Here is a 22,730-nt window from a genome sequence, read left to right as displayed (position 1 = left end):
CTGGGAGCAGGCTGGTGGCGGCCTGCAAGTCAGCTGCTCCCGTCTCAGGGACCCCACGCTCTCCTCCAGGCTCTGGAAGTCGGGCTGGGCACCTGGAAGACATGGGTCTAAAGAAGGGCTGTGGCCCTGACCAGGTCCTCCCAGTGCACAAGCAGCTCTAGAGCCCCAGCTCTGCACCTGCTGGGAATCAGGGGCAGACGAGCGGAGCGTGCAGGGCCCAGCCTCCCTCCTCACTCCTGGGCAATCAGACAAAAAGGCCTGTGTCTGTCCAGGGGGACAGGTGAGGGCCAAGAGGGCCCCTGAGCTGGGGACATGGTCCTGCACCATCCTGGAGATGTGGTTTTAGCTGTGACAGCTTGTGAATGGGCCCAGACCAGGGAGTCCCAGAGGAAACCTGCAGCTGTTCCTTGATCTCCCGCCTCCTGCGGTGTCTGGTTTGCTCCCTGCAGGACATTTGCACACACTTTTCACACTGAGGCCAGGGAAGGTCTAAAGTCACAAGAGCTGGTTCCCAGACCAGGCTTCTGGCTCCAAGTTCCAGAACCTTCCACAAGTACACACTGACTGCTCCTCATCAGACACGGCAGTGAGTCCACCTGGGGCTGTTTAAGGTGACTCAGAGAAACTCACTCCTCCGGTGATGACCTGTCCAGACGACAAGCGGCTTTGGGACAACTTAGACGTGGAGGTGTGGGTATTCTCGGGGGCCTTTCTGCTGCAAGTCCCAGTGTGGTCCTCTACCGTTGTATGGAAATCCGACGAGTGGTCACCTTGCATCCTGTGCTTTTGGGGTACACTTTTCAAGTTTCTGTGTTCAAACATTTTGAAAATCAGAAGTGATCACGTGTCCTGAGTTTCAGTTTGAAAGCCACAGTGTGCAATAGTCGCTTCCCTCAGATTTCTACTGTGGAAAACAAAGCACATAGCCCTCAAGGTCAGGGACAAAAGCAAGGGCCCCCACCCAGACCCTGACCACAGCTGAGGGCCGCATACCTCTCCCTGCTCCCCCGATGGCCCTGGCTCAAACGTCCTTGAGACACCTTCACAGGTTCAAGACTGAGCAGGAAGTGGACCCCCAAAGGCCAGAGCGTGGAGGAGCCAATGCTGAGTGTCCCCAGACCTCGAGGCAGAGACTACAGCAGGTGTTAGTGCTGCATCTTCAGGAAGCCCCGGGGCCAGGGTGGCCAAAGTAGAAGATGGTGGGAGAGAGAAATTCCTAGAGTGGGGCTGAGGGCCTCCTCCAGGCAACCCCTCCGTCCCCAGGGTGCAGCGGGCTCTGTTCTACAGGACCAGTGACACTTATGACAAGCCCCTGCTGCCACCTCCCTCAGGAGAAGCCACTGGCTGTCCAAGGCCAAGACAGCATGGCACCCCTCCTGTCTCCCTGGGTTTCTGTGACTGCACAGCGGGCATCCTGCACTGCTGAACCCCTGTGCTGGGACAGGACGCACAGCCAGGGTCCCAACAGGCCCTGCGCATCACAAGACCTGGGCCCCAGGTTCTGCTCCCTCGGGTGTTAGCTGAGGGTCCTGCTTCAGATGCAGCCATGTCTGGGTCCCCCTCATGATGGGCTGCAGAAGGGGTGGACAGCAGGGCAGGGAGGGAGGAACAACTCCTCCACCTCCAGATACTCAAAGAACAACTCTGAATCAAGTTTGAAAACAGCTGCTCTTCTGATGATTTAAGTGATGTCCTGAGTGTTTGCCTTGGGTGCACACAGGGCCTGGGTGGGCTGGGACTTTGCCCAGGCAGGACCCTGGGAGACAAGGCTGCTGCACTCCCAGGAGGAGCTGTGCTTTGCCTGTGCCCTCACGTGAGGAGAATCCAGGAGGTTTGGCGATGTTGGCAGTGTCTGTGAATGTTTGCAACATCATGTGACAAGGCCAGTTCAGGTGTCTACAAACTCCTGTGGCCCGAGCCCCCTGTGATTGCCATGCAGAACCTCGTTAATCCTGCCACAGGTTGAGATGTGTCCTCTGTAAGCCAACCAGACACACAACCTGGAGTGTTTCTATCATCAGAAGATCATTTTAACTATAATCCATCAGGATACATTTTGAAAACTGGCCTCTGACGAAGGATTGGATGGTAATGCAGTGCCTGCTTTGATCTGGATAAAATTTAACTTGCCTTAATAATCTTTTTCAATTCCCATCAATGTTTCCCTGAGAGTGTTCTGTCTACTGTGAGTGTTGTTGAAACATAACACAGAATTCACTGAGGCTGACATTTCTCCCTCTGCTCAACTGGGCCAAGAAGCATCTCATTTGTTGCATTAAAAATATTAAAAATGGTTTCAATATGCATTTCCCTGATTGCTAGAGATATTGAACATTTTTTTAGTGTATTTGTTGACCAATTATATTTCTTCTTTTCAGAAGTATCTGTTTAGTTCTTTCACCCACTTATTAATTGAGTTATTTGGATTTTTTTTGGTGTCAAGTTTTTTGAGTTCATCTCCCGTCAGAATGGCAATTTTGAAGAATACAAATGATAAAAAATGCTGACAAGGATATGGAGGGAAAGGCACACTCATCCATTGTTGGTGGGACTGCAAATTAGTGCAACCACTCTGGAAAGCAGTATGCAGATTTCTCAAAAAACTAGGAATGGAACCACCAGATGATCCAGCTATTCCATTCCTTTCCTTGGTATAGATCCAAAAGATCTCAAATCAGCACCCCTTAGGGCTGCAGCCACATCAACGTTTATAGCAGCACAATTCACAACGTCCAGCTATGGAACCTACTGAGGTGCCCTTCAACAGAAAAACAATGGGGGGTTACTTGGCCATAGAGAAGAATGAAATTATGGGATTTGGGGTAAATGGATGGAACTGAAGATTACCATGCTAAGTGGAATAAGCCAGACTCAGAAAGTCAAAGGTTGAAGGTTTTCTCTGATTTTCAGAGAAGCTACCAAACCCATGGGGGGTGGGGAGGGGGACAGAAAGAGAGACAAGGAAAAGGGGGTGGATTCCATCAAAGTAGAAGAAAGATCAATGAGCCAGATGAAGAGGATTGAGGGGGAGGGAGAGGGGACGGGAGAAGGGAGGAACAGCCGAATCAATCTGACCTGACTGTCCTAAGTACCTACAGGAATATCCCACAGTGAGTGTCACCTCACCTACGTCCACACTGACTATTAAGTAAATGCAGAAACTAAAAGTAAATAGCAGAAAGCTCAGTAGAGGTAAGGGAGCAGGGGGAGGGAAGGGGGAGGAACTGGGAGGGACCAAATTGGGACACATTATATGCTTCTATAATGGTGTCAAAATGATTATATATATATAATATAAAGTTATGTGAAACTAAAAAACACCAAATATGTAAATAAACAAACAAATAAATAAATAACTACAATAATTAAGGATGGGGCTGTAGCTCAGCGGCAGAGCCATGAGCAAGGCCCTTGGACTCAATCCCCAGCACCACCACACTACAACAATTAAGTACTGATACACAGTGTTTTTATTGTATTATATAAAAAATCAAAACAAGCCTGAACTTCGGCCTGGATTGTGTAAGAGCCACTGTCCCACACGGAATTCTCCAGGCAGGGAGGGAAAGTGCATGTAATCAGGTAGCCATCCTCAGAGGAAGGAGATAAAATGGCCCCTTGCAGCAAGAAAACCACGGTTGTGTTGGGTAATCAACCCTGCACAGTCTCCAGGGCAAACAAAAGCATTCATTTCCATTTTGGTTGAAATGAAAACTGACTTTCCCTCCTGCCTCCCCGCATCTTGACCTGCCCTCCTGGGTCCCTTCCCAGGTGAAAACCTGCCCAGCAGAGAAGCAGCGGGAACAGGGCAGGGGCAGGGGTCTCACCAGCACCAGGCCCAGCCTGTGAGAGTCTGCCAACTTGGGTCTCAGCGCACTTCTGCCACAAGAGAGACGGATGCTGCTGACAAGAAGTGCCAAGTGGGTCCTCGGGCACAGGACGGGGGCTGTCCTCCTGTGTGACAGCTGGCATCATCCCATACACTGCGGGAGGGTGGGGGTGGGAAGCACAGGTCACTGTGGCCTCCACATGAGTCTCCAGGACCTCAGAATCCAGGGCTGGTGGGGCTTCCGAGATCCCGGTTCCCTGTGTGACATCTCAGAGTGAGCTGGTGCCGACGAGGTACACAGAGAGACGCGCCCCAGAGGACCTGGAGAAGGCAGGCTCCCTCGTGCAGATCAGGGAGGGGCTGGGGTCAGGAACAGAGAGATTGTTGGAAATTTTCCAATTTACGCATTTTTGAAACTTCAGATTTTGTCCTTTTCCTTTGTAAACCCCGACATCCCCTCCTCATGCCTTCTGGGCCGCGTCTTTCTCTACTCCGCTTCCACGTGACGCGTGATTCTGGTGGGGACGCGCAGGTCCCAGCTCAGAGTGGAAGTGCAGTCCCTGTGGCTCCCCGTGGCTTTCACCCTCCCAGGAAGCAAGCGGAGCGGTCTGCTTCCTGTGGCTTCTGTCCGCTGCAGGAAAGCGCCACTCGGAAGAGCACATCCCACCAAAGAAGGCTCTGGTGCCTGTGGCGAGGTCCCCTCAGTCACAGGAGGAGCGGGTCTCCCCCCACACACAGTCAGTGCCCACCCCAGCACCTGGGCCACTTAAATTCTCTCAGGTGACAAGACAACACTGTGTTCAGCAAACTCCCTGCTTCTAGGAAAACTTCCCCAGAGGACAGGCTGGAGAAACCAGCCCCCCACGCCCACATGTCCACCTGCTCACACTCCTCTGCTGACACGCACATGCACACTCATGCATGCACTTGTGCCTGCGGTCACACCCATTCATGTGCACATGTTCACACACACAGACTCCCTCGGGTGCACACGCTCACACCTGTAGATGAACACTGGTGCAGGTGCACACTCATATTCATGTGTGCACACAGAGGCATACTCAAACTCCACACAGAGCAGTCACCTGTGCACAGCCATGCACACTCACACACACACAGATGCAAACACACACACACATTAACATGCTTGCCTGCACACAGTCACGTGTACACAAATTCATACTGCTCTTCATGGACACATGAGCACATGCTGGTATTACATATATGTCCACACACCTGTGCACACCCATGCTCACTTGCACACTCACCTGTGTGCACACACTTGTGGTAATGGTTTAAAGGGAAGAGCACTCAGATCTTTCTTTCTCTGATGACTGGACACAATGCTTTCTACAGAATGTTACACATGGGGCTTGGGTTTTCTGAGAGTTCCCCCAAAGGAAAATGCCCTGTGCCCCTCTGTCGTTTCAGGGTGTGACAGAGGGGTCAGGACCAACAAAAATCATCAAGCTGGGGTGGAGCATGGAGACACTTGTCCCAGCACCTGAAGTGAAACTCAACAGCACCGGCAACTGCACAGTCAGACTTCACGGTACCTTAGAGACAATCCATTTGCATAGTGAACATGTCTCATCATTAGAGCAACTGCACAAGAAGTCACTCCAGGTCACTTCTCTGCCCTGCGCATGCTGAAGGCCTGAGTGTCTACTTCTCTGCCTCCTGCAGCTCCTTCAGCAGGGCTTGAAGGAGCCTGCGAAGCTTCCAGAACACGCTGGGGGCTGCTCTCCAGTTCCCAGTGGAGACTTCTGGGTCCGTGCATTCCTGTACAGCCTGCTGTAATTGCCGCCGGAGCCGGAAGGAGACAGCAGAACTCTTGAGAGTTGAGGGGAACCAGTGGCGAAATATTTTGTCACAGATTACCTGGGGAAAGAAGGGTGCGCAGTTAATTCAGGGCGGCAAGTCATCGTTCAAAGCTTCCCAAGTCCCCAGTTGGTTCTCCAGCAGACCTTGGCTCTGCTCCTTCAGGGAGGGCCCTAAGAGGCCACTGGACTCTTGGGAGGTGGGCGGCTTTCCCTTCTGCAGCTGAGACCACTCTGCACCCAGAAAAGCCCCACCTCAGAGAGTGGGAGCCTGGCTCCCTGTGCAGAGGGAAATCCATCCCCAGCCTGGAGCAGCGGAGAGGTTCTGGGTGATGCTTCGTAGAGGACTGAACACATTTCCAAAGAGAAAGTGAGTAGAAGTCACCAATAGGGACAGTTCTTAGGAGTCAGTGGCTCTGTGGGTCTCAGCCAGCCGCCCTGCCCTGTCCCCACTCCACATGGGCTGTCCTGTCCACAAGTGGGTCAGAGCAGCAATGATAACCACCCCAACGGGGCGTCCTGAGGGCCAGGTGGAGCACAGCGGAAGGCAGTACAGACACGTGCACTGTTCCACGCAGCCTCGGAGCCTGTGAAGAAGGAAGAGGCTACGGGCATAGGTATCTTTAAAGGAGCCTTCAAATTGTTTTATTTTAGGAGCAGAAGGAAAAAATTAAGTTACTCTATAATGGTCTTTAATTCTAAAAGGCTATGAAATTCACTGATGCCCAAGAGATCTTGAAATTCTCAGTTTGAACGTGATCTGCTTACAGCTTTCACAGCCCCTCCGTGGAGCCCTGGCCTGGACGCTGCACAGTTAACAGTGCTTTATCTCCCACATCACCCTGGGTGTTGGGATCATTCAGCAAACGCCTCCGTTTTATTGTTTTGCTATTTCATAGAAGACAAGTAATTTAACTTTCATTTTCCAGACCCTATAAAGGCAAGGATTACTTTTTTTAAAAGACAACTTTATTTCTTTTTTGAGTCAAGAACACATTTTCATGTGCAGACTTTAAAGTGTCCTGAAGAATACACCATGATCTCAGTCTCCAACCAGCCCGGATTCTGGGCTCCCCCGAGAGGTGACTCCTCTTCAAGCACCCTAGACAGAATCTAAGCCTGTAAACACATTGGCCCCATTTTCTTTTATGTTTGCACAAATGCTACTCTGGGCAATATGGCAAGTTTGCATGCAGGGATTTGTCGGGAGCGTTCATGGGGACACATCTCTAGGGAATTGAGGAAGACCTACATAGTTGTCCTTTATGGGGGCAAAGGGACTCAGCTTTGTATCTGTGCCCCCTTCTCCCACACTGACCAATTGCTAGATGCTGCTGCCAGGAAGCAGGCACAACCCTGGTAAAGAAGTTCTGTGGATTTCCTGGTTGAGGGGTTGCATGATCTCTGGGAGCCAGGGATAATTTTCCATCCATGCTCTACCCTTCTGGTCTGTGAGGAGAATTGCAAGTATTTTTGCTTTGCTTATAGTTTTGGTGATTTTGTGGCTTCTTTGGCCATGGGGATTTTTTTTTTAAGAGAGCTAAATTTGTGCACTGTTCTTCCTTTGGCTTCTGAGCTGTGCTCTATACTTACAAAGGCTTTCCCTGCACTAGAATAATATTACATTCTCCAAGGAAATTCTTTCCTGGTACTTTAAGGATTTCACTTTTTACAAGTAAGTATTTGGACCATCTGGAATTTAGTTCGGCATAAGGAATGAAACACGGAGTTAACTGGACCACTTGTTGGGCTGCCACTTTACCAGTCATTACTCAACCCAGCTCCCACACGGGGCTGCACCCCCTTAACCACACACTAAATGCCCACTTATCAGTAAGCCTATTTGTGAAATTTTTTATTCTATTCCATTTATTTGTCCATCAATTTATGCATGGCTAGAATTTTTGTGTGAAATTTAAGTTAGAAAAGTAGAAATATTGCAAGATGAAGAAAAATGGTAATCCTACCATTCAGAAATAATTATCTTTGACAGCTTGGTGTCTATCTTTTCAATAATATCCTATTTCGCAAAATATCCTATTCGTAGTTTAAATATTGATTTGTAGTCTCTATTTTTTTTTAACTTAACACTTCAATATCTCATATCCTTAAAGAATGTGCAATCTCACTTCTAGGACTTTATTCTAAAGCAATCATCAGGTTTATGGACAAGTGAAATTGCTTAATATAAACATTTCCAACACTCACAACTCTCCAGAGAGATACAGTTTATGATCTATAACAATATAGACATTTATCTCTTTCCCTGAAGCTTCAACTGTTAATGAATGGCATTTTAATGACTATTCCCAACTGACAAAATAAATTTATTATCATCAGATTTCCAAATGCATATCTTTGATGAGATGAAATTATTTTCCATTTCTTTGGCTCTTTGGATAGGGGCATTCAAATGTCTGGTATCTACTCTTTCTCGCTGATGATGGGGTGACTGGGGTGACGCTACAGTGCAGACCACCCCCCCCCCAGCTGGATGCACCAGGTGTGGGTGCACATTAAAGAGGTCAGGGCGGCAGGCCTCCAGGTCACATGGTTGCTGGGCCTCCTTCAGGAGGAAGCCCAGGGCAGTTCTGGAATTCCACCCCAAAGTTTGGGCCACTCTGGGGCAGAACCAGGGCCTTTATCTGACCTGGCCATAGACCACCAGATTAACAGCACGACTGTCCACCTCTCCCCAACCCACCCCATCCTGGGATGGCGCCCTGCACTGTGCGCCCCTGGCGACTCGGATTCGGTGGTGAGGCGGTCCCGACACTGCCCTCTGGCAGAGGCCTCAGACCTGTGGGCCCCCATTCACCCTCACCCACCTAAGCACCTCAAGTGAGGGCTGGAAGGGACTACTTCTACCAAAAGGAGGGATGATGTCCCACTGGTGGGGGACTCAACCCTGGACATGGGGTCTCCCACCTGGAAACCCAGTTCAGCCGTCTGAAGCCCAGTTGACTCCTACTCACTGCTGACCTGGACTCGGCTTCCTCCCCCGTCAACCCTGCAACCTCTGCTGTCCCGAGTCTATCCCGTGGCACTGCAGTGTCTGTCCATCCTGAGGCCTGCTTTGCACTCTTATCAGTCTCATCCTTGACAGATTGGTCTCTGGGTTCTCACTCTTGGTGTGTGTGTGTGTGTGTGTGTGTGTGTGTGTGTGTGTGTGTGTGTGTGTGAGGGGTTATGTCGACGAAGACACTGGACCCAGAGAACAGGTCTCCAAGCCCAAGGATCAGGTGGAGCTTCAAGGAAGAGGAAGCCCAGCAGGTGGCTTTGCTGGGACCTCCATCCATCGGATTTCAGTGGCCACTTGCCCACCCTCCCCATGGGGTAGACATTAACCACCCCCTGCCCAGCCTTTGCTGAATACTTGGGGTGAGCAAGAGAGACTGGCAGGCCCACCTTCAGCTCCACGGAAGGGATCTGTGGCGCCAGAGGCTACTAGAGGGACTGATGGCATCCCAGCCCCCAGCAGCCCACTCACCTGCAGGTTGCTGTTGACACGTTGAGCTCCACATTTGTTCACATGCAAATCACATTTTGAAAAACAGTCAAAGAAATTGCAGTCTTCATCTCCTGTGCAATTCTGCTCAAGAATCTCCCTCATTTTAGGTTCAAAAAAGGCCATGTCCACATCAATAGCCACGACCTGCAATCAAAACAGCACGGAGCCATCAGAGGACACTGCAGGAGCCTGTCTGGGCTCCTCCTTCTAGCCTCTTTGCCCTCATTCAGAGCCCGGCCAGGACCTGGAGTGGCTGTCCCCCACCAAGAGTTTACAACTCTTCACATGGATTATATTGCAAAGCTTCAACTGCAAAAAGAAACTTTGCCCTCACTGGTTAAAGCCGAGGATTTGGAGCCATAACTACAAGTATCGCTTTTCATCTTTGAACATTTTCTCTGCTTCAAAAGTAGAATCTCTGAAATGGCTTAAAAATGAATTTATTTCTATTACTTTATCAGCTTTGGTCTCTGACCTCTGTCATCCTAAATAACAAAAACAACCAGAGATTCTCCGAAGAACACTGGCATCTATTTAGGAAGAGTTAGCGTGGGAATAGCAGAGCCTTGTGGTGGGAGCCCAGCAAACTTCTGCCATATTCAGGGCTGAGGCCTGGGGAAGCTTCTTAGGGCAACAAGGAGGATTACTTAAGATGTTTGAAACAATATGCTGGGTCACAATGACTAATAACCATCATGGCCTCAGTCTGAGGTTGACGGACAGTTGCTGGGCAGATGTCTTGTAGAAGTGCCTTATATGTAAGGCTGCGGCGGCCTCTGTGCCCAGCTGTGCTTTTTGACAGCCTCCTCTGGTGGATACTGTCAGGGAGTCATGCATAGCAACCCTTCCTCCACAATCTCTGGCTTTGTTTATTTTGGTGCTTTGGTTAGGGTTGACATGAGCAACTCCATTTAGATTTGACAATCCCCGCGTATCTTTTACACCTTCGAGATGGGGATTTTTATCTGAGTTTTATGGCACCTTTGCTACCCACACCAATGAATTTCCAACCGACCAGTCTGAGTAAATGTGAGGGAAAGGGCAAAGTGCTCAAATTAGGATAGACACATGTGGATCCTGACTCAACAGGATCAACAGGAGGGACCCACTTCCAAGTCCCACTGAGAACCTCACAAGCCCCCTGGAATTTCGGATTTATCATCCTGGCTTCAAACCAAATAGTCTTCAAAAAAAGAAGAAGAAGAACCTCTAAATTCTGCAGATTTTCCTCCACCACCTGGATATAACAACAACAAGAAAAGATGAGCTTGAATCTGAGAAAACCTGGAGTCTGCCCAAGTCATGCAGCTTATAGCTCCCAGGTATCAAAAAGCTATTAGGAAGCTTGATGAATCTGATGGCGTTGTGGCATTTCACAAGCCTTCACAGGTCAGTGTCAGTCAGCCCCTGGGAGAGAGCTGGCTTGCTGGTGTTCCTTTCCTCCAGCTTCACACAGCCACGGGGGGACAGGCCCTGGTGCTTGCCTATTTATTTATTTATTTATTATCTTTGTTTTTCACTTAAGATTGATGCTGGAAGGCAAGAAGTGTTCTTGGGAATTATTTAGTGAAACAGAGCAGGAGGGAACATAATTTGTTTCAAAATATGTGCAGAATCATGAAAATAAAGAGCAGAGAACTTTCCCCTGTCTGAGGGCTTTGCCTAATAACTAATTCAGGCACAGCAAACAGAATTTATCATTTTAATCAATCTTTCTTATCTCATTATTCAGCCAAAATAAATGGCTAATTTCATTATTTAGCCTGGTTAATATACTAAAACTGGATGAGGGCTGTGCTGATGAATCTATCATCTTTATAACTTATCACCAGAGCGAGCGCCTCTTCCCGGAGTTTCTGGCAGCCTCCCCAGCTCCTCCTGGGCTCCAAGGTGGAATTCCAGCCCTTGGCTCCTTCTCGCTCCCGTTTCTGGTGGTTTCTGGGTTTTCATCCCGGAGAGAGCCAGGTTTACTTCTTAATTTATATTGTGCACCAAGGATGAATTACAGCTCTTGAAAGCACGACCCTACACACCTAAAATAAGAACAGTAACCACACAAACACAGAAGCCTGTGTGATGCTCTTAACATCAAGAGAACCGTGGAGCCCTGCCTGCATGAGATTACTGAAGGTGCATTACCATCTTCAGATTTCCTCGGGCATCAGAATAGAAAGATCAGTGAGAGTTATTTCATTCTCCGCTGCATGGAATCGTTTCATAGTCTACTCTCCATTTTCATTCTCTAGAGCAAGAAGACATCGTTCGCTCAAAAGGTGCACTTGCCTGCCACAGTCTGGGTCACCAAGCCCTGACCTAGTTGTTCATTTGCAACCACTGGATAAACTCTCCATACCTGCAGGGGGTTGGGCCTGCAGGTGGGGGGAGACTTGGAATCCTGGACTCTTGGCACCCCTCCCACCACAGGGCAGCAGGGCAGCTGGGGCTCAAAGGCAGGAGCCACCCACTGGGACCTAGAGCACCCAGATCTCAAACTTGAGCACAGCCAGAACCAGCTGGAAGGAGGTGTTCCTACAGCGCAGGCTGCTGAGTCCCACCCCAGAGTTTAAGATCCCGCCTGTGAGGATTCAGTAGGGGTGGAGTCTGAGAATTTGAATTTCTAAAAAAGTTCTTAGGTGATGTGGGGTCTGCTGGTTTTCACTTAGACAAAATCCAGGCAAAACAGCTGACATGTAGTTCAGTGTCTCAAGGAGGGTCAAGATTCGGGGCTTGTGAAGGGATTCACCCTTTCCCTCCCCTCCCCACCCCACCTGCCCCAGAGCCAGCGCAGAGGGACAGCTCTGGGGAGCGCAGTCAGGGATGGCAAGGAGCAGGTCAGGATTTCACTGAGCAGAGCTCTCAGGACCACCAAGTGTAAGACGCCAGAGGCACAATTTAGGCGGCTGCACGAACCAGGGCGCCCCCTCCACACAGAGGATCCCCAGCCCCAGCCCCTCCATGAAGCCGGGTTCCTCCCAGGTCCCTGGAGCCCGCGGCGCCCACAGTTCCACTCGCTGACACTCAGGCACACTTGCTGGATGAGTCTTTGTGGGAACTGGCCCCTGCCAGGCAGCGGGGAGCCCAGAGCACTGCGGGTGGGCCTGAGGGCCCTGAGCTCCCTCCCAGAGCCTTCTGGAACCTGCCAGAACCTTTCAGCTCAGTCCCTTTCACACCTGCTTGCTGCCCGCCCCCCAGGGCAGTGAGAACAGGGCACTAGGACAATGCTGCCAGGTCAGATGCTCCAGTGCCCTTCAGGGACAAGTCCCTCAGGTAGACCAGGGATTTGTGCTGCAGGCAGATTCTGTTTCCAGATGGCAAGCTGCTTTAAGAAGGCTATGTCACTCCTGTGCCACCTGCCCTCAAAGTCATGGCCAGCAGCAGTGGAACCTCCTCTTTGTCCCTTTATGTCCTGACCAGGATAAGAGTCTTACTCCATCATGAGCCAGTCCCATGGGAGCCCACTCACCCTGGTGACCAGTGTGTGCAGTGTAGGAACACCAGCTTGTACAGGAGCAGGGACCAGAGCGCAGCTCCCCAACACCTATTTAATGCCACCACATCACAGGCAGTCTTGTCACCACTTCCCGTTGAGTGACCAAGTACCCTTAGGGCAGACAATGAGGCCACCGTTAGGGGAAGCAGCTATCCTGATACATTGTGTGGGCCCAGTGGGGGGACAGGGGTATCTCGTAATAGAGCACTGAGTCCTTCTGGCCCCTTCTCTGCCTCCTGGGTCCTGCAGCTGCCCAGCACTTGACCCGGGCACCAGACTCCTCCTGCCCTGCTGGCAGTCTTAAACACAGACTGGAAACTAACTAGAACCTCTCCAGAAGAGACGTACTGACAGGTCACACGCTGCTGCAGCGCATGGCAGTTTGGGCACCGTGTGCCCAGGCCAGGCCACTGGGTGAGTGGGCCAGGCCACTGTGCACCCAGCCACATGGCCCTCTGCAGCTCCTCCTCCACAGAAGGGCTGGCCTAGGTCCTCTCCTCCCCCAGACTCGCAGACCTGCAGCGCAGCTCACTCCACAAACACCCTCCCCTGGCCCACTCACTGTGAAGTCACTCCTGATGGCAAAGTTTTCCGGCTTGACATCACAGAGGTGAAGACGGTGGGAGAAGTCATGGTCGAAATGGCTCACCATGTCCAGGAAGCTGAGCGCGATGTGGCTGATGGCCTGCACCTGGGCCTGGCCGCCCCGGGGAGCAGCCTGGCCCAGAGGGAAGAGAGCGCTGTGCTGGGGGCTGCCAGCGGGCAGGTACTCCACCGCGTAGAAGTGGCCACAGGAGCCCAGCACAGGCAGGACATGGCGACTCAGGCCCTGCAGCAGGCTGAGGTGCACGTACTCCTCCTGCTGGAGCAGGGACCACGCGCTGGCCAGCTGCCGCCGCCAGCCTGGACCCCAGCGGCCAGGCCACAGGGGCCCCATGCTGCTGTTGGGCAGCTCCAGGCCCAGGGCGTTCTTGACTTCCCCGGCCAGCACTAGGAGGAGCTCCGCCTCTGGGACCCCCTGGCCCCTCTGCCCAGCCTCCTCCTCCTGCAGCAGGCCCAGCGGCGGGAAGCTGGAGAAGGCCTCCCTCTTGGACTTGAGCACCACGGGCCTCCCCCGCCACTGGGCCTGCAGCACCTTCTTGCCACGCTCGTAGTACAGGCAGCGCTGGTACAGCAGCTCCCCAGCCACGCACAGGTCCTCGCAGAGGTCGCCCACCAGCCAGCCGCCCCGGTAGTCCTGGCACTGGAAGGAGAGGAAGAGCGGGTCACCACAGGGTCAGGGCAGGGGAAGCACAGGCTGGTCCTTACTCAGGGGCTCCTGATCCAGCTGTGGAGAGAAGCCCCCAGAGGTGAACCACAGGCCTCTGCATCCGTGGGTTCTGTGGCCAACCACCCATCAAAAATATTTCTTTAAATCTACATCTGTACTGAACATGTACAGATCTTTTCTCGTCACTGATTCCTAAGCAGCATGGTATATTGTTCACGTGGTGTTTGCACGGCTCTAGGGAGCACACGTGGCCTAGAGATGATCTGGAGCACACAGGGGATGTGGGTAGTTACGTGCAAATACTTCACCACTTTATATAAAGAACCGGAGTCCCCCCAGGTTGGGTTTTGTATCCATGGGAGTCTTGGAAACAGCCCCCTGGGGATCCCCAGGGCAACTCATTCTGTGAGGGAAGAGAATCTCCTCGTGATTATATCACTCAGTCGGGTCAAGGACCAGTCTTTAGAACAGGAGTCTGGAGGCCAGAAGCTGTCTTCTGTGGCCCAGCTGCTTGGGAAAACCGAGTCAGATGAAAGCTCTGGCCCAGGCCAGTGGATCTCAACTCCAGCTGCATGTGAAGCTCCCCCACAGAGCATTAGACACTCCCACCCAAGAGCCGTTAAACCAGATGGGCACCAGGTCCTCGCCTGCTCCCAGGGCCAGCCACGGCACTGCCCGTTCCAGCAGGGACACACCTTGAGCTTGCTGCTCTCAACATGAACTGACGTGGCCGACGAGGCTAGCAGCTGTAGGGTTGCAGATGCTTAGAGGAGAAAACCAGGAGGACACAGGAGTGAGAAGAGGTCTTGTGGCTGGTGGCCTGGAGGAATGGCCCCTCTGGGTCACATGCTGGGTGCGTAGGGAGTACTGAGTTCCAGCAGTGCTGAGGAAGCCCACCCAGCACCCTCGGATGGGGACTTTAAGATAGTGCCAATGGGGGACCCAACATCCTTCCCCATCACACCACAAATTCCCTAAGAGGACTGTCCAGCCAAACAATCCTGGGGGAGGAAGGAAAGAAGAGAGGGATACAAAGCGGAAAGAAAGAGAGGATTGTGGTTCTTTCCTTTTCATCTTTTTCAGGAAATGTAAATCTGCAACCCATTTTTATTACAGGTTGAGCATATTTTCTAATCCCACCTGTTTCTCCCACACAGGAATCTGCCTCCCACACCACAAATACAGCCTCTCTTCCCCAGAACTTCTACAGCACATGACCAGTCACCTTCTTCCCTACAAGGTCATAAAACAAGTATAAAATCCTAAAGTAATTTTCCACCCCACGTTGTTGGTTATAAAACACCTTGAAGGACCAGCTGTGGACACTGTGCAGCATGGAGCACAGGACAAAGCACTGGCCCAAGAGCCAGAAACCTGGCTCCTCCCCAGCTTTGCTGCTATGCCCTGAGCACATCGCCTTGCTGTATCACAGGGCCCTGCCACCTGCACAGCAAGTGCAGAGCGGGTGTGGCAGTTAAAAAATATGGGTGGATAGAGGCCCGGAGATGGCCCTCCAGCAGCATTTGCAGCTAAGTGTCTATTTAACTACTTTCCAAAGACTAACTGGCTGTCTCCTGTTAGCTTTATTAACCTCAAGTAGATTATGAGATGCTCCTTGAAGTTGAAAAATGAACTTTCAGTGCCTGGACACATACACTGTTCCAAAATCAAACAATTGCAAACTACAAGTTTTCCTGACTCATTTGGCCTCATGTAGTATCCAAATCAGACTGAAAAAAAAATGAGAGGCTATTTATAGTCTGCATGTATTTGATTCAGTGTGAATCTGCATATATTTTGCTGCAAGATTATTAATTTGATTACTGGTGCTTCCCATATGCAAAATAAAGTGCATGTGTGCTATATTATCTCCCTAATACCCAAAAAGGTTTGAATTCCAAAACACACCTGGCCCCAAAGTGTTAGATAATGGATCACCGTTGTTCAAACCACAGTAACAAGTAATACTCCCCAGTGCTTGTGAGCACTGAATTTCCAGCACTGTTGGGTCACCGCCCCAACAATAGCCCAGAGCACAGACACCTGGCTTCCTCCTGAGAGTGCCCTGCCAGCTGTGAGGCTCTACATCTCTGCATACCCTAAAGGACGGGGCACATTTGCCAGAGACAATGTGACAAAGGATAGTGCTCTCCAGCAGAGAGCCACAGCCAGACCCTGCCGCCAGCGAAGGAGGCCCATCACCTGTGGCCGGAACTTCGTCTTTGACACCCACGAGGAAGCTGTACTAATACACACACCCAGAAAAACGGTTCTAAACACCCTTGAAATCCTATGCCTTCTTCTTGGAACGTGGCAGAATCTTGGTAAAATGCCTGTCTTTAACGTTGGTACCTCTTTCTAAGGCAACTTGTCGTGAAATGACCATGGAAAGGATGAGACCCTTGGTGTCAGCCACGTGGCCTAGAACCGCTTCCATATTGTCCTGGTGAGAAACCACTCGTCCCAGAGGCCACAGCACAGCCTGGGGAGGAGGTGGGAACCTGAGATGGGAACCTCAGACACTGGGCAGGCTATTGATTTTACTTGTGTTTTCTTTTTTCCTACTTTATCTGGTGTTTTCAGTACAATAAACAATTTTAAATTTCCTTTTAAATAAGAAACAACAACAACAAAAAAAGGCTGGGCTTGGTGGCACATGCCTGGGATCCCAGTGACTAAGGCAGGGGATCACAGGTGCCAGGTCAGCCCCAGCACCTTAGCAAGGCCCTAAGCAACTTAGTGAGACTCTGCCTCAAAATAAAAATGAAAAGGGGCAGGGGACATGCTCAGTGACTAAGTGCCCCTGGGTTCAATACCCAGCACCAAAAACAAATAAAGGATGATTTCCAAACATGGTTTGATTCAATTTCATAAACATGTTTCCAGTGTCTCTAGATTTATAATTTAGCCAAAGGTGCTTTTGTGTGAAGTACGGAACAGAATTGAAAAAGACAGTAAAGTGGGCAGCAGGAGCCCAGCCGGGGCAGCCAGGAGAGGTGACCCGTGCTGGGAGGAGGGGAGGGAAAGCCTAGGAGGCTGGCAGCTGACCGCCAGGACCCTCACGCTTCTGATCTGAGCTGCAGCCACCTTTGCCATGAGCCATGAATGACCGCTGGGGGCCCAGAAGCCAGCTGGATACTGACACGATTGGGAAAGGCCGCGGGCTTTCAGCCCCACCTTGCCACCTGCAAACCACCAACACCAGCTTCCAAAGTTAACCAGCTGATGGTGAGCATTCAAGGGTCATCCTCCACCTGCAGCCACCCGTCAGCTCACAGAAGTGACTGCCCTGGATGCTCTTGAACGGCACTAAAAGGTGAAATGTCCAAGACGGTGAGGCTTAGCTCCAGGGCAGGCTGGGTTGGCCCCCAGAGTTCCCCGCACGGGCTATGTGCTGGTCTGTATGCCGTACAATGAGGACGACTGTGCTGTGTCCCAGGAAGCCTGACAGGCCAAACAAGGTGAAGACGCACATTCCTAAGTCAGTGGCCTCAGCAATGAGAGCTCCCTTTCCACCCTCCCACCCCTGGCTATGAAAGGGGGGGTCAGGAGGCTCCTTCCTGGAGGAGATGCATCTGAGCAGACAAAGCCGAACTCTGCCCAGAGACAGTGAGGGTGAACGTGGATCAGGCCCAGGAAACAGGATGCAGAGGCCCAGTCCAAGCTTCAAAGTAGCACCTAGTGTTCAGAGAACCAGAAGGAACCAGCAGAGGAGAGAGCCAACTTAGAGAGGTGTACTCAAACTTTGCCCCGTGAACTCAGAAGGCCATGCCAGACAGGAGCTGCTGGACATTTGAACAGTGGTTTGACCATTGGATTTGGCATCAGCCTGTGGTTTTCAAGAGGAACATTAATCTTGGCTGCTTTTCTGGAGGTCAGCACATTGGCCTATCAGTGCAGGGCCCACATGGCTGGCTCCTTGCTGGGATACAGAGTATCAGAAAGGGCAAGAAGTGGAGGTGGGTGACCAAAGCCTGGCCTGGCCCTGCCAGTTACCACGGTGAGACCCTGGGTTTCTGACCTAACTTTTCAGTGCCCCAGTTACCTTGTTTGCCATGATAGATCATTTACATTAAAACACAGACACACACAGTTTTCACAGAGCTGCCCTTTGCCATTATCCTTTATGATGCATTTTGGCTTCTCGGTTTTGCCCTTCTTATACAGACTGTGAGGCTGTGGCTGGTTACCAGCGCTTCAGTAAGTGCCTAAGGTCTCTTGGCATGCCTGTGCCCGCTGGCCACAATTAAACCTTCATCCAGCAATTTAAAAGACAATAAGTTTAACACACAAATAGAAAGTTTGAAAGGGAAAGCTCTCATCATGTGAGAGACAAGAGTTGGATTAGCTCATTAGCAGCATTTCCTGTTGAATTAGAATTTTTTTTAACTCATTTAAAGTGGTTTAACTCAAAGAGCTTTGTAATGTTGTGAACAACCAATAAAAAAAATAAAAAATTTAAAAAAAAATTAAAAAAAATAAATAAATAAAGTGGTTTAACTCATTTAAATATACTTGCCCAGCATGCACAAGGCCTTGGGCTTTATCCACAGCGCCCCTCTCCCCAACACACACACACATAGGGGTTTACTTATTTTTAAAGTCAGACTTTATCAGACATTTTTCTGCTGATGGGGAGCTCCTAACTGCCAGCTTGAAAACAGGTACATTTCTGTAACCAAATTTGTGCCTACAAAATCCACAGGTGTCATATTTTTAAATAAATCGGGGGGGAAAGGGGCCTCATTGGCTCTGGCTCTGGCATTATTTAAGTTAATGAAGTTCACAGAGGATTTGAGTTTCTCATGGACATGTACAAACACACAAATGCCCATTTCCATGGGGCAGCCCCAGCTCCTGTTGGAAGACTTCTTTGTGGTTGTTGCTTAGTGTCTTTGCATTTTGTATCATGGTTCTCGGGCAAAAACAAAACCTGTCCACTCTAATCTAGGAAACGACTAACAGGCTCTCCGAGGTCATACTGAAGGGCTGTTTTCTTCTATGTGCTTGGTTTTGTAAGAAGCATTCAGTTCCGGTGTGGTTAGCCACATTCATTTTTCATGAGGGTATTGCTTCCTCCAGCCGCCACAATGTGCACTGCACAATCTCAGCCGGTAGCTGGTCCACTGTGCAGTCCCTCTCCATATTAAAAACATGGCCAAGCACTCAAGGAAAGAGCCAGTTACTGCTATGAAATCTTCCTGGGTATGGGTCCTGGCTTCTGGGTCCCATGGGGGCCACCAAGAAAGATAAGCCTGCCCTGTTAAAAATGAATCCCTAACAAAGGCACAAAATTAAATCCCATCAAAAACTAACCAGCCACAAGGCAGTTAAGCCTCCTGATAACAAGTCTCTGGGGACAGTTTTGAAGTGCTTTGAAAACGACATCCTCTGGAAAAGCAGAGTATCCGCTAAGTAACAGCTTAGGGTTTTTTCTGTTGTTGTCTTGTTTTTTTTGGGGGGTATCAGAGATTGAACTCAGGGACCCTCGACCACTGAGCCAAACCCCCAGCCCTATTTTATATTTTATTTAGAGACAGGGTCTCATTGAGTTGCTCAGTGCCTCACTTTTGCTGAGGTTGGCTTTGAACTTTGGATCCTCCTGCCTCAGGCTCCCAAGTCACTGGGATTACAGGTGTGTGCCACCACGCCCAGCACAGTGTAGGGTTTAATCACAGCAGAAGCCACGCACTGTCTCAGGGTTTCTACTGTGGGACTGCACAGGGCCACACCCTGGCTCCCCAACCCAATGGTAAAGAAGGACAAAGTTACTTTACCTTCCTGCAGCTCTGTTTTGCCCTCTGAAAAAAGGGGGCTACTACAAAGCAAGATGATTAAAAATGAAATAATACATGCACAAATCCTCTGCACCGTGCCTGCCACAGAGGACTTCCGCAGCGCCGGCAGCAGGCATCTTCAGGCTCTGAGGAAGTGCTCTGCCTGCAGCAGCAGCCAGGCACCAAACTGAGCAAGCAGAGTCAAATTCCCCTCAGCCTGGCTGAGCTTCCTTGTGCAAATGGACTACGATATGCGCTGAAAAGCCGCAGAAAGAGGAGCACTTAGTGTGACTGAGAAAATCCAAAGCTCAAAGACCCAGGCTATGAATCCTTTCAAACAACTCAAGTTGGCTCTTCTAGGGACTCCTGTCCCCAGAGTGTGGTGCTCCCCCAGGAGGTAGGCTGGGGGCATGGGGGAGCCTATAGATCTCCGACCCCATCCCCTAACTTCATCATCTGGTGGCAGTATCTGCAGGCAGCTCCTCCTAGGCCAGCAATGCCACCTGCCCTGCTGGGCCTGGGAACAGGAGTTGGGGATTCACTACCACTCCTGGCTCTGCCAGAGGCTCCCTTTGGCTTGGCTGGCAAAGTTGATTCTTCTGTGCTCCGGTACTCAGAGTGAAAGCTAATGAGAGTCTGGAGGCCAGTCAGGAAAATAACAACTCGTTTTATTATGTAGGATGAAAGCCAGGCAGAATGAAAAGTGCCGGGAGAGCCGGGACACAGAGGCTCGATTCAGCTGGAGTCCTCAGAAGCCACAATGCTACCCTCTGCTTGGCAGCCCAGCCCAGCCCCGTCTGGGCTGTGGAAATGGGGGTCATATTTAAGCCTGTCCTAGTTTAGAGTGTCCTGGACAGAAGTTGAGTCAGAACTCTGGGTAGGTCTCACACCAGCAAATGCCGAACAGCAGAAAGAGATGTGGCAGTAATAAAGGGGGAGAGAGAGCTTCTGAGCCAGCGTGAGGAAGAGCAAACTCACACAGGACGATTCAGGGCTCCCAACACATCAGTTCACCTGAGACACCCTCAGACAAACCTGGGGAAGACAATGTGTCACTGAATCCTTCTTTTGGCAATGGTTAAGATTGAGAGCCTTTACAGGCAGAATCACTCTCTCCAGTGGTATGTCAGACTAGAAAATGATTCCATATGGCTGCCATTGAAGATGTATTGGCAAACTTCTCAACAGAATTGGTTTTAATTTTGGACCTGGAATGCTGGGAAAGTTATGATTAGCAATTACTTAAATTATCGCAGGCTATTTAATTTCCATTAGGCCTTTCCCCTCCTGGCCAAAGATAAATAAATGAAAAACTGTGTTTGTTTTTTATGTTAATCTACAATATTATCATATTAAATTTATAAATAGGTCTTGCATCTTAGCCAAAGTATTAATTTTTGTTTACCTTAGTCAATCTGCTCCCCAAAAATAAAGGGGGGTGGGAGAAATCTTTATAACTGAGGAATTTTTACTTGAGTTACTGAAAAAAACCATACAGCTCTTGAAACTTAAAACTTGATCAAAATTCTGTGCAACAGTGGGGGGAATGGATGGAGAGTCTAGGATGTGTCACCAAAAAACCATCAACTCCTCACAGATTCCCATTCAATTAGGGAACATGGTTTGTATTAGATCTTTATTTTTTCCAATCTCATTTTTAAAATCATTTATTTTAAAAACCTTTATGCTGCCACGGTTTGAAAATCTGCAATCCCAAAACCCCACCCATATGTAAGCAATTGGACTGAACAGTTCCCATGTGTTGGGGATTTCTTAAATAGATCACCTTTCAAATCAAATGTGTAGATGGTCACTATTTTAGGAAATAAACAATCGCTTAAGAAATCAAGCAACATAGTTGCTGAGGTCTTCTTTTTTTATGTCCTTGGGGAGGGGGATGGAGAGTCTGTCTACCTGTATTCCAGTCTCTGCTGCACATAATCTTCCGCACCCAAAGACAAGAGCAGCTCTTGTTTGGAATCCAGGAAGACCAGCATTTCGTCTGGGGGCACAAGGCCCAGGGCACAGAGCAGTCTGCAGAAGCCAAGTGTGTCTCTCTGCCTAACTGCCCAGGCCAGCCAAGGAGCTGTTCCGTGTGTGCCTGCAAGCCCTCCACCGCTTAGGAGACTGCAGTGGAGGACCAGGACAGGCCCCCTCAAGGCACCAAGCCTGCTCGCTGCGCGCTGCGCTCGTCCGCCAGCGCTCTGCCTTGGTTCCCACGGACCCCACCAAGCAGAGCCTTGGCTTTGAGGCGCAGAGGCGGGGCCCTACCAGGCAAGTTGTGCGCCCAACTAGGCAAGTTGCAGGTAGCAAGTTATCCCAGGGTGGACTCAAAAAAGGGCGACTGGCCTAGAGGACCCGAGGGACAGACGCGCGGTCCCCTATTAGCACCGAACCCCAAGCCAGCCCACTCCCCGATCTCGGCCGCCTGACACGGGTCGCGGGCACCAGGAACCTGGAACCAACCCGCAAACTTTCTTCGGGAGCTTAGGCTCAGAAGTGGCGGCGGGTAGTCATGCAGGGACGCTGTCTTGGGACAAAGGAGCGATTTTGACGAAAAGGGGAGGGCTATTCCCCGCGCCCCCATAGAGGACTCCCAGGCTGAGACCCCGGTCGTGAGCCTGGCCTTTCCACGCAGGTGGCGGGGGCCCCCTCCCCCGGGCGGGAGCCACCGCAGCCCTCGGCCCCGGGGCGGGGTGGGCGCAGCCTTGCCGCAGCCTCCAGTGGCCCGAGGAGGTGTCGGAGGCCCCCACCCCGGACGCGCGGCGCGGGGCAGTGCGGCGGCGGGACCTACCAGCGCGGCCAGGATGCGCCGGCTCTTCTCGTCGGTGCAGCGCTCGGAGAAGACGCCCGGGTGCGCGCGGAGCAGCAGCGCGGCCGCCAGCACCCAGCCCGCGGTCCACGCGGCGAAGGCGAGGAGCGCGCACCGCCCGCACCGCCCGCACCGCGCGCACCGTCCGCACCGCGCGCCCGCCGCCCGCGCCATGGCCAGGCCGGCCAGGCCCGCCGCCGCCAGAGCCCCGCGCCCCGCGC

At 51.0% G+C, this 22,730-nt stretch overlaps 1 protein-coding gene across 1 annotated transcript; it reads right to left on the bottom strand.

The window, feature by feature from the left end:
- Window positions 1–3,452: 3,452 nt before the first annotated feature.
- On the bottom strand, window positions 3,453–22,701 carry Dipk1c (divergent protein kinase domain 1C). Its single transcript, XM_078029879.1, has 4 exons — window positions 22,492–22,701; window positions 13,213–13,893; window positions 9,140–9,304; window positions 3,453–5,710 (listed from the first exon to the last, which is right to left on the bottom strand). The coding sequence occupies exons 1-4, from the start codon at window positions 22,681–22,683 to the stop codon at window positions 5,495–5,497; spliced, it is 1,254 nt and encodes a 417-aa protein (XP_077886005.1). The 5' UTR covers window positions 22,684–22,701; the 3' UTR covers window positions 3,453–5,494.
- Between the last annotated feature and the right edge of the window lie 29 nt (window positions 22,702–22,730).

This window comes from Ictidomys tridecemlineatus, chromosome 13 (assembly GCF_052094955.1).
Source record: "Ictidomys tridecemlineatus isolate mIctTri1 chromosome 13, mIctTri1.hap1, whole genome shotgun sequence".
NCBI classification, from domain to species: domain Eukaryota; kingdom Metazoa; phylum Chordata; class Mammalia; order Rodentia; family Sciuridae; genus Ictidomys; species Ictidomys tridecemlineatus.
Note: the sequence above shows the minus strand (reverse complement) of the source record. Positions and strands in the feature narration are given on the sequence as shown.